Genomic DNA, 12,380 nt, shown 5'->3' on the forward strand with positions numbered 1-12,380 from the left:
AAAATGGCCCACTGAGAACGCTGTGTGAAACGTACGAACTGTTTTGAATCAGGCTCGGGGTATTTCCATAAATACTGTGCCATAGATAAGCTAAAAAACACAGCGCTGACGATGCCAGCTTGAAGCCTTGCCTAGTGCTGTGCTCCACACACGCGCTGCTGCTCGGGGCGGATCAGGATGCAGACAGTCAGCTTCCTGCTCCTGTAGCATTGTGTCCTCGGTCTCCTCCCTCCCTCCTCCCCCATAGGCGTCTTTAGATGAATCAAGTGACTCATCAGAGCATGCTGCAGAGAAAACTCTTCCGGGTTTGCAGGCTCATTTCCTGCAACTCTTCCAAGTGCACAGAGCAGCAGGCGAGACCAGAGCGCTTGGAGGACAGCCTCGTCTGTGCAGCACGACACAAGGGTCTGCTGAGCCCACGCCGAATCACAAAGCTCCAGCATGGTTTTCAGCCCGGTGCAAAGGCATACTTCGAAGGGGTACCTCTGACGCCACGTGTTACACACTCCGGTGTTTGCACAGTCCTGACAGCAACTCTGGACACATGACTTCTTGCTAATACTCGGGCTGCCATTCGAGACCCACTGAGAGGTCAGTGATCGGCTGGTACTAAGTTCCATCTTTGAGTAAGCACAGCTGCCGGCGGCGCCCCGCTCTGCCATCACGTTAGGGAGTGAAGGGGGCAGGGCGACTGGCACACCTGTCCTAGAGCCAGCGGCTGGGGCCGTAGATCCTCTGGGGAAGCACTTAGTCTACAGTTTCATCCCACCACTGCACACGGCTTTGGGACCACCTAGTCGCGGACACCTTGCTTCTCCCGGAATAAAGATGCCCGCTTTCTTTCTTGCCCTGGTCTTTGCCCTGCTTGCCCACGGAGGGCAAGTTCGCTCCTTGTCCAGCATTGCGGAGCCTCGGACACTAGCTCGCGGGAACCCTCAGGCGGACAGTAAGCCCGGGGACGCTGATAACACCACCGTCACCGCCTCCCCGGAGCCGCCCTTGGTCGAAGGGGGCAACGCCACCCTTGTGACTCGCATCTCCAGCATGTTCAAAGATCTCCCCACCATCAAGAATGTGGTGATCGCTGTGTGCGGCTTCACGGCCTTCCTCATCGCCTGCCTCATATTCAAAATCTTCAGGTAATTTCCACAATGCACAGGTGTAATGCTTTGGGCTGCCCGGCTTCGTAGCACTACACCTTTTACTACCTCATGTCATACACGGTGCTTTCTTTATTCCTTCCAGATTAACTGAGATGACTTCTTTTTATTACCTGGTTACAGTTTTCTTAATCTTTTGACGCTTGATTGCTGGCACTCTGTGCTGATCACCCGAGCTCACCCACACGCTCTAGTCTACTCTGTTACTAGGTTCACGTACCCCCCTCTCCCCTTTACTGCTTCAGTTCAAGTTGCCCTTTTAATCTTACTGTCTGAGTCTGCCCACCCCTTTGCACAGCTTCCAAGTCACGTCATGTCACAAGCAAGACCATCACACTGTCCTAAGTTTTAGCCAACATCACTTTTCTTTTAGGGGCGTTTGCGTTCTCTTTTAGCATTTAAAGCATAGGGTCTTAACAACAATATACAATGTGGTGGGGAGAAACAACCAAGGCTGACAGGGCCACGCTTGAGGTGGGGCCTGTAGGGAGCGGTGAGTGTGCAGTGCCGGATACTGTCTGAGATCAGGTACTTCAGCCTATGCACGGCCTGTTCTTCCTGAGATCAGATGCCTCAGCGCCGGGATGCTGTTACTTCCTACAGTCATGTGAGTTTCGAAATGTTCGATCATAAAAAGTTTTTTTCCTCGTGCTGTGCTCTGTGTGGCAGTGCTACTGGATAAGAGCATATTTAGGACCCTGTAGCATGTGTGCACCCCCCAGAGGCCCACCCACCGTCCCAGGACTTCTCATCTCTGAGGCAGAAATGTTTGACCCCCCCACATGTTTTGCCGTTAGAGAGGTTATTTTGTGTTACTCCGCTATACCCACAGGGTTGCAGATACTGTGCGTTTTACAATATATTTTTCATTATCACACATTGTCCAATCGTTGAATGCGTGGATCGATCAAGATTAGAGACGGGGGCGTGGGGGGCGCTACTTGGCTAAATATGTTGATTGTTAGCAGTGAGTGGATGAACGGATGGTAATGAATTAAGACTTTCAGCTCCATGCACTGATCAATAGTGGATGGTCTCATTTTCATTTTAACTTTCGCATTACAACAACCTTGCCCCAAACACTGCTACCAACAAATCCTTTTGAACCTTACATAGCCTGGCTGGGCTGTATTTAACAAAGTGCACTGCTTTATTAACTTAAAGAATTAACCCAGGTGCATTCAAGTTTGCTCTAAAATAGGAGAGAGAGTGAGATAACTGGCTGAATTCTAAAATGTGAAATCAGTAAACCTCTCATCAATCCTGGCTTCCACTTGAACTACATTGTGTGATTTCAGGCAATTACTTTTTTCAGAGTGCCTCCTTTTCTTTTGTCATCACGAGAATAACTTCAACTACATCAGTTCAGGGTGTGTGCTGCACAAAAGCAAAAGACTATAATGTTACTCCATCTATACTAAAACCCTTGCCCACATAAAGGGGCAGAACACAGCTGTCTTTCCTCTTAGTTGACTAATAGCTTTTTCGTCAGGGCTGTGGCGGTTGAGGCACAAATGTTTGTAAGATCAGGATTAGAATCTGTCACTTCTAACAAATGCCATTCAATACAATCGTATAATTGAATTTACTTACCCGAAATTAGTTGCAAAGATCACATTATGAAGAAATATACGGTTTTGAATTTAGAGGAGCCCTTATCATATATGTACACGACTCTCCGAGACCAGCAACAACAGACCCCCTCCCCTTAAATCTCTGAAGGCTAGTGCTGCTGGTGGGGACCCTGTAGGAGCCAGGAACCACCCAAATTGTTTTAAAGATCTCTTTAAAAAATATTTTTTGCATGGTTTATTTTTAAAGAGTAGCAGGCAGTAAATGTGGCCAGCCAGTCCCCTGTAACAAAACTGCCCCCCACAGAGTGGATTCTCATTTTATCCATCTTATAAAGATGACATGTAAAGTTAGTCATGCTGAGATTTGAATCAGCAGCCTACCGGCAGGGTTGCTAGAATCATGCGATGTTTGCAGCTGAGGCTTATGCTTCATAATTTATATATTTTCGGCATTTGCCACATAACTTTATCTGCTGGATACTCTGCAGAATTTAACCCAAAAATAGTTTTTGATCTCAAACAGATCAAAAGTTACTAAACTCACAATGATATGTAATGACTGGAACACGAAGAAGTCAAATTAAGTTACAGTGTCTGTGGACCATCACATTATGGTACCCCCTGTTACCTCCTATGATGTATTTGAACCTGTCAGTAACATAACCCACTGAGCTATGCTACCTGTTAACTGCAAGAACCCATTGTACTCCATGTTGTGTTGCCAATACAATTATAATGTGAGTGCAAAGCATGATAGACCACATTTAAAAGATTCCTTTTACGTTCCATTTCCTTGTGATAACCTTAGGGCTAATAGCCCACCCACACCCTTTAACGCTGTCTGCAGATGATCAGCTATTACTAAACTTGGTGATTTCACTCAGAGCAAAAACTATTCTGTCAGAGTAGAAATCCACCACTGAAACCCCATTCATTAAGTGGCTAAATATTGGGTGTCACCAGAAGGGCTTATAATGCGATGTATAAAACATTATATAACATCACACATGCAGCTCGTTGTTTATGGGATTCTTTTGATGCTTACCTGCAGAAGTCCGAACTACCCTAAAAAAGGTCCCGCTATGCAGTTCCAGCGTACAGTCTGATTACTTGGAGAATTCCGTAGACTTTTAATGTGCATTTGTCATTGGACTGCCGTCCAAGCTACACGCTACTGCCATCCCCTCTTCCCTCTACCCTGGTTCTTTTTTTGCTTATGCACTATGCATCTTTTTCTTTGCTTTCTCTTTTCTTTCTTTTTATTTGTTTCACAGTGCACTCACTGCTGTAATTAGGTTTACTACCTTTAAAGCAGGGCTGGCTGGACAGAAGATCTAGTTAGGTGCTATTGGCATACATTTAGGCTTGAGCCCGTGGCTGATGGAGTAATTTGGTTAGAGGGAGCATCTGTATATTGATCAAAATGGAGTCCTGAGCAAAATCACCACTTGGAATCTTTGCATTTGCTTGAAAAGGTGGAAGCGTCAGTTTGTTTATAATCTTCCAAGAAGGACTCGGACCGTTTCAAGTCTACTCCTGAGATACCCACATATAAAAATATGGAGATGGGTGTAGAGTGATTTTTGGTGCTGAACGCTGCCAACAGGTAGAGCAAAATCAGTGTCCTGACTCCATCTTTATCTGTTATTCTGTGTAGAACATCAAGGGTAGTCAAGACAACTAGTTTTGTTCATCTGTATGCATGGAAACTCACTTGATAACTATCCAAGATGATTGTTGAAGAAGTCCTTCTCCATTATTTTGCCCAAAAATGGTACGAGTGATATAGATTTATAATTACTCCGCTCTCCTGGATTTAAAAAATGGCCTTTTCAGGAGAGATTTAAATATTGCTGTTTTCCACAGAACTGGCATAACTCTGCCTAAATAGAATTACTGAAATTTTTTTTGTCAAAATGTTTAGGAAATGAGCTGATTAAAATTTGCAGCCTATTCGCAGGGCAGATGTTGCTCGGAGACCTAAAGGGATAAGAGTTACAGGTGTTAATTAGAGATTGAGCTGACACCAGATGCTGTTGGCAGATACATAAATGGAGGGACCACTGTACAAGCATATAACACATGGTATACGTTTTTAGTATATGGTGCTCAGGAAAGTCGACGGCGTTTCGATCCCACTATTTAGTCATGGGGATCATCATCAGGACATTAGTAATGCCTAAATAGTATAAGCCTCTATAGCCGAACAGTATGAGCCTCCATAGCTGAATGCGCCCAACCAAGTGAGTCAGGGCAAGGTAAAGGGGAGTAGGTTAGATGGCCCGGCAATCGGAAGCCTTGGGGAAACGCGTCAGTGGTGTGCTCGTTCGCGTTTTGTAGAGGGGAAGTTTCCGGGTCAGTCGGCAGAAGTTTCTTCCTATACTAAAAACGTATACCATGTGTTATATGCTTGTAATGGTGTGACTTGAATTTCTGTTACATTACTAATCACAGAAATCTGAAGCTTTTGCTAAAAGCCCTGTTCTGTTTGTTTGTTTTTTTCTTCACCATGCCAATTTGTATATGTTAGGGTACAGGCTTGTGCCCCACTACGGAGAATTGTTGAAGGAATTTCGTCTCTGATTTTTCCAAAAAGTAAAAGATTGGGACCTCTGTCCGGCTGGACATGTCATAACTAATATAGTATCCATTGTGTCTATATTGATTGTTGTCCGAATATTGCTTTATGCATGGGACCACTGTTGTTTTCAAAAATATGTTCCCCGAGGTCCTGTGCTGACTCGTATGGGCACCCTTGTTGACCTTTAAATTTAAAAAAATGTATAGCACACATTTGCAATGTAATAGGTATCCCATTTTTGAGAGTTAAAGCTATTGGCATTGTAAATGACAATGCCTTTTATTTATCGGTTTTAAAAACAACACATAAATAGAGGGAATTCTTATTTACAATGCTAATAGCTTAAACTCTTGTAAATGTGAGACCTTTTGCAGTGCAAATGCTTGTTGGATCAGCCTTCATGGCGGCGCAGCATTAATGTCTGATTGTCGTAAGTGCATTTCTTGAACTTGGCATGTGTCTTTCCGCTCAGTAGCTCATAAATCTTCTCTTACTGCAGCATAGCATGGGTCAGAAAATAGGCCTCTGTTCCAAAATAAAAGTACCTCCTTCTGCGAATCAGTAAAGACCAGCCATATAATTGGTTTGCAAGGCATGGGAGAATGAATGCATTTATGCTTGCTACAGGCTATGCCTGTCGTAATATTAGGAAAATGAACAGTAAAAAACGGCTTTTCAGACCATAAAACAGGCCCTGAAACAGCCAAAAAACAACCCACACACTGACCTGTCAGACCAACCCTTCCGGCACTTCCAGATTGCTCTATTGTCTGACTCAAGTGAACTGGTAGCAGTCAGTGTGAGTTTTTGTCACTGTGCAAACAGTGTAAGATGGAATAACTACCTAGGGAGAGAGCTGCATATTTGACTCCACCAGTCTGTTCACACTGTTATCAGTCCTCCATTATCACATGGCATTGAGACTGTGAGCCATACTACAAGAATTCACACACGTTTTTGCATGGGCTTCTAACCATTTTTGTTAAGTTCGTAGCGCACCCCATGGCCACACGTGGTGTCTTAGTTATGACTGAGCTCACATTCAGTCAAGATTGAGTGCATCCCACCCTTGGGTAAAAAGCCAGGTGTAGTTGTGAACTATTTATGCAACGAAAATACATTTTATCGGTCTGTGTGCTTTGGGCAGAAACCTGGAAAGAGAATGCTCTGTCCGCGAATATTTTTTCACTTGACTCTGAACATTCAACACCGGTTCAGTAGGACAGTAGTCTGCCTTTTTGTTGTTTTTATCACACAGCTTAAATGAGACTGGAAGAAATACTGGTATAGGCAAGGTAAGAAATTATGCCTTGCTCTGTCTGATGGACAGACTTGTTTTGAAGGCAGATGAGTGAGTAATGTGACAGTCCTTGATAGAGGTGAGGATACCCTTTCATAATTCATGTCTCCGGGATATAATATTTCTAGGAGCCAAATTCAGTATGGCATTTGAGAAGAACATTCAGTAATGTCCACGCTCTGAGGAAGGAAAGTCATTTCTCAGCATGCTTGACTCCTGGAGTAAGAAGTTCTTTGAACTAAAGTTTAAATATGACACTGAATATTTTAGGATTATACCTAGGATGGCAAATACTTATATGTAAATATGGGAAAAAAATTTTTTGCGGCTGTCGAATGTAATGCATACAAGCAAGTTAAACTAGATTCAGGTTGCTAAATAGAAAAAATATGTTAAAAGTGTCAGCAAGATTGCTGACTTTTCATTGGCTCATCTCGTTTGGTGTCAGATAAAGATTACAAGGCTTGTCGTCTACACTAGGAGGACAGGCCTGACTATGTCTCCAGCGTTACTCAACATTCTTCAAAACTCCCCTATGAAATCTGTTTCTCCCCCCACCAATGGACTACTCCATGAAACCCCTCGCTTCTTTTCCAGGACTCGGCACTCTCATCATTTCCCCCAAATCCAGTGGGTTGCAAACAGGCCTAGTCAGAGTAATGTGAGCTAGCTAAGCATTCCCGTGGGATAAATGTCGGGTGCTAGTGAAGTCCAGCATAGGCATGACGTCTAGCCTACCCAGAAAAAAAATGGCTGAAAATCCACTTTTAAAGCGCATTTCTGTAAATAATTTGTTACATTGCTACGTTTTACAAATGATTCTTTAGTGAAATGTTGAAGATTTATCACCGTTTCAAAGACAATAACATTCTTTTACAGCAGGAAGTACCTCGATGTATGCTTTTGAATGCTTTGTGCCTAGTCAAAACACTTGTCGCACAGCAGACATGTCCTATTAGGAAAAAAAGTACACACTTGATGCAGCAGCTTCATGCTGTTTTGCACAGAATCGGGATATTATGCAAAAACATATCCACTGCCCCAGGGTAGAAGACTCAAAAAGGGGTCATTTGAACCTTAGGTCAGATTATGTTTTTTTAGTGCAACATAGCTAAGGAAAAGTTCTATTTGAAAACCATCATAGAAGCAACAAATACGTTGAGGAAAATATTTGGCTTGGTAAGGGACTTAGAAAACCCAGACCGTACGAAGCAAGCCATTAAACCTTCACAGGTACTCCGTGACAATCTGAGTTTTTCAAAAACAATGGAGTGTATTCTACCATAGAGTTAAATCCACCCACAGAGGAGCAGGGCTCCAGAGAGACATGAATGAGTGGGAGTCCACTAAAATAGGAAAGATTTAAGGGCTGGAGGAGAACAAGGAATTTAGATCATTGGCCCTGTCTATCTCCTCCGGCTCCGGAGTACCGGATTAAAAACCTCCATCAAGTACAAACAATAGCTGCAAAGCTTGCTCTGAACAAATCCAGATGTGATTTATCCTCTAGCACAATAAGAGAGCTAGGTACATTGGCTTCCAGTCAAAGAGAGGATGACTTGTAAATCTATGGTTGTGGTCTATAAGGCCCTAAGCAAGACAGGCCCACTGGCATTGCAAAGACACTTTAGACACTACAGACCTCAGAGGATTTTACAATCTGCCTCTGCCAAACTGGTCTGTGCCCCGAAATTCTGGAGAGTTAGGTCAGGAGGAAGAACATTCCAGGTAAAAGCAGCCCAACTGTAGAACACACTTACAGCTTCCCTTCGAGGCAGTGCAAGTCTTTCCGGTTTGAGGAAGAACCTGAAAACATGGCTGTTTCTGGAATGGGTGGTAGGGCCATAAATGGTTTACTCGAAGTATAGTGATGCAGAAGTGAGACAACTGCAGGGTTGGAACCAGCAAGTGTGTATAGTGCCAAGATACCTGTCAGGTAAACGTATTTGCTTTAACAAATGTCTGTTACTTACTTACATGGCAGCAACCAAAGTTGCTGCACTGCGTTGTGCAAGGGGGAGGAAGCAGCGCATAGCCATCTTTATTAAAAATGGTCTGCTACTGCTTATTATCCCTATGCTGGTGTACTAATAGGCTGCTAAGCCCCATGTACAGCCTTTGCGTCATAGTGCAAAAGTGTATGTCTAGACACATTTTTAAACATTCCACTCATTTCTGTGTGGTGTACAGTATATCAGACATGAAATACGTGGAATGTTTGGAGAAACATTTCTTCTTATTAGCATCTGCTTCAAGGATGCATTTTTTTTAAGCAATGCATGGTCTGTCTTTCTTTATAGATTGGGCTTTGCTTCAAAAAATATGGGCACCCGCGCTGTTCTACCCAAGTACCAACCAAGTCACACCCCCTTGACGCAAGGCGGCACAAAGCAGTGCAAAATGCAATTTTTGCTGGGAAAGAGCACCTTTCTAGTGCAAAGTACCTTTTGCAATGGAAAATAAATACCCTTGCAAGAATTTGCACTTCTGTCACTGTACATGACCTGGCCCTGGTGCAAAGTCCTAGCAAATCCCTTAAGCCCAGAGAGCCTCAGAAGTTGCATAGGCAACTTCAAGAGGCAGCTAGGATTTGTGACCTCTGTGCTTCCCTAAATTATTTGCATGGGCTCTGTTGTGTGCAATGTAAGGACCACAGCAGAAGTAATTTCCCAGGCTCTGTTGGTGATAAAGCTCATTGGTTTGAGATCTGGCAGTGTAGCTCTCTGTCTTAAAGCAAGTTGTAGGTTTGAAGACCAGGAATGCATTCATGATTCTTCAGTCAATACAGTATGTAACAATGATTTGGTTAATAAACGTCTGTCGATTTTAGAAAGGCGCATTGCTTTTTCAGGCCTCGAAAAATCATAATGTTACTACATGTGCAGGTCTAGTAACTTAAATAATCTTCTCTGCCTAACTGTAATTCTCTTGACACATAAATTGGTTTCAAATTATGTGATTGTAGGTAAATATTTTAATTCACTGAACCACCATTTTCTTCATTATCACATATGAGAGTACCTTCAAAGATGCGAGTTCAGCCTGTCTGCTGGAACAAAAACTTTTGTTTAATTTAATAGACTAAACATTTGCTCCTTATAATAATACAAATCAAGCCACATATAGGATACACGCGACACCTTGACTTGTCTCTTAGTTCATTAAAAGCATTGTCATCAGGGTGGGGGCAGGAATGTTTCTCAAATTATGTTTAAAAGGATCGCTTTTAATAAATGCATAACTAAAGCATGAAGTGGTAGCACACTGTCATTTGCAATCTTTTGTTTGTAGATTGAAATGGCTACAGAATTTCCTACTGACATACAGTTTTACTGATAGAACTATAAAGTGTATAGTGTTTGGAAATTGAGTTTCTACAAACATGTGCCATTTGCACATATCAAAAGTGTCGTTATTTGTTTTGCTCTTTTTAAAAATCTTTGTTTGCATCACACTTCTTAATTACAAAAGAAAATGTGCTTTTGTATATCGTGATATATTTTGAAATATGTATAGTATTCATTTACAAGCTATTAAAATGTATTTGAAAAAAAATGACATCTTACAGCCTTTGTTTCACCATGATTGTCAGACAGCTCACTTGACAAAAACCTCTAACTGTAGTAAGAGAAAGGAAAAATAATGTCTTTAAGTTTTGCCTGCACAGCGCTTGCGCTGTTCTTGTGAAAACTCTTGTATTCAATCTAACTTGAAAGAGGGCTCCTATCATTTCCCATATCCGAATTATTGTACTAATTTGCTTTTGTGTGGAAACTTTTGTGGTTGTTCGCTTCCCCTGGCTGCACACATTTATGATACTTCTACCAAAGCTATTCACTTTTTAAGCCCCATTCACAGTCAAGATAAGATCTCTTCACACGGAAAAGGCGGACCGCTTCTAAAAGTATTATAGAATGCATGCTTTTTATGACTTAGGTGTGTAAAGCAGATGCTTTAGCCTTAGAACGTTTGTGGCATTTCCTAGTCATGCTTCAGTACCTTTCTTTTGCACTTTGTAGGCATTATTGGATTGATTTTGTTCAACTTAATCTATTTGGTCATTATAATCAAATTCTAAATGTTGAAATAAACATTGCACAATAAAAAATAAAGTTAATATACCACAGCTATGCTATATTTTACTACTGAATGGGAAACCACAAGTGTCTTAAGTGTGCAGACAACAGGGCCATGATTTGAATGTTGCTGCAGGTGCAGTAGTACCGGTCCCAAAATTTGTCAGAATTCCTCTAAGCACCTAATATTGCTATAGTTTACTGCTATACAGGCACACAATTGCAGTTATCTTTTAGCTAAAAGGGGCTTGATTTGAATGATGCTGCAGGTGCAGTGGCACCAGGACTAACAACTTTAGGGATCCAACTAAATGCAGAATATTGCATGATTTTACTACTAAACAGTCATTAATGCAGTTATCTAGCAGGCAGTAGGGTCATGATTTCAATGGTGCAGTGGGTGAGTGACACCAGGGCCCACAGCTCTAAAAGCCCCTCTAAAAACCAAATATTTCAATATTTTGCTACTAAACAGGTTGTAACAAGTGCAGTTATCTAGCAGGCAATAGGGCCATGATCTAAATGGTGCAGCAGGTGCAGTTGCACAGGGCGCAAACGTTTTCATAACTACTCTAAACACATAATATTGCTATTACATTCACTCTATTATTTCCTGTTTTCATTTACTTTTTCAAAATCTTGCTATTACTTACCCGCACTATACTACTAGTAACAGCACAATATTTTGCCTTTTTGTACATAAACAAGTCATGACACTCTAGCCCCTCGCTAGAGTTGCCGTCGGCCAACGGCTGACGCGGCCCCGCCCATTTTGCGGAAGTGCCGCACTGCCGCGAAATCGTGGCCGCGGCAAAGAGGTTAACAGACTTTCTGTAACTTATATTGTACAACTACTCAGCAAGCTACAACTTACAACAGAAAACAGCTTATTATTAATCACGTAGGGAGACCTTCATAGCCACTGGGGAGCAGAAGACTTCAACCCCCAGCCTTCTTTGCGATCAACGCCACACTGCCAATGCTGCCAGCGCGCCAGGAGGCGCTTCATTAGCAGCTTGGGGCTTCCACAGCACAGGACGCGCGCGGACGCACCCGGGCCAAGGGCTGCGGCGAGGCCAATGGCTTGCCCGTCCATGGTCGGCAGAGGCTGGCCCTGGGATCTTGGGCCCCTGATGCCACAATACAGCTGTGCTGAGCCCAAGGAATTCACTGCTGTCTTGTTACTCAAGGACAACACTCACCTTCATGTTAGTACTTGCCCATTATCTGTGACGTTGATGTTTTTTGCGACATGTTTTTGGAAGCAAGAGGTTTTTCAAGCTGATAAAGGGCAAAATGGGGAAGAGGAAAGCAGGACCTGTGAGCTTCCCCCAGGGTCCCAAACACTGTACCATTAACTCCTTCTTGGCAAAAGCTTTGGGTGCAATCGCACAAGAAATAGACAGGCGGAGAGGTGCCTTTCCTTGGATACAGGTGGAGCTTTGCTTCTCACGCCGGATGAGACCTTTCGCTCAGTAACTGCTAAATCATTGGATAAATCATTGAATGGCTTATGGGTGGACCTAAAGAGGGTGCAATCCTTTCTGGCCCTAGCTTGAGTAATGCTGCCCCTGGGCACAACATCAGCAATAGGGGTCTAAACGCCGCCCTTTAAAATGCAGATTTGAATGGCCCCCCTGCACCCAACATGTTGTGAAAAGCAAATAAGAAAATAGACTGTGAATTCTG

At 42.9% G+C, this 12,380-nt stretch overlaps 1 protein-coding gene across 3 annotated transcripts in view; it reads left to right on the forward strand.

Moving 5' to 3' along the window:
* The first annotated feature begins 303 nt into the window (after nucleotides 1-303).
* The window catches only part of FAM174B (family with sequence similarity 174 member B), a 163,011-nt gene continuing 150,934 nt past the window's right edge, over nucleotides 304-12,380 (forward strand). Inside the window, exon 1 of one of the 3 annotated variants that reach the window (XM_086958090.1) lies at nucleotides 304-1,139. In XM_086958090.1, the coding sequence (XP_086814216.1) occupies nucleotides 829-1,139 (311 nt within the window). In that variant the 5' untranslated portion in view covers nucleotides 304-828. The remainder of the gene's footprint in view (nucleotides 1,140-12,380) is intronic. The other 2 variants (XM_086958093.1, XM_086958092.1) reach the window with 2 other exon arrangements.

This window comes from Lissotriton vulgaris, chromosome 2_1 (genome assembly GCF_964263255.1).
Source record: "Lissotriton vulgaris chromosome 2_1, aLisVul1.2, whole genome shotgun sequence".
Lineage (NCBI taxonomy): Eukaryota > Metazoa > Chordata > Amphibia > Caudata > Salamandridae > Lissotriton > Lissotriton vulgaris.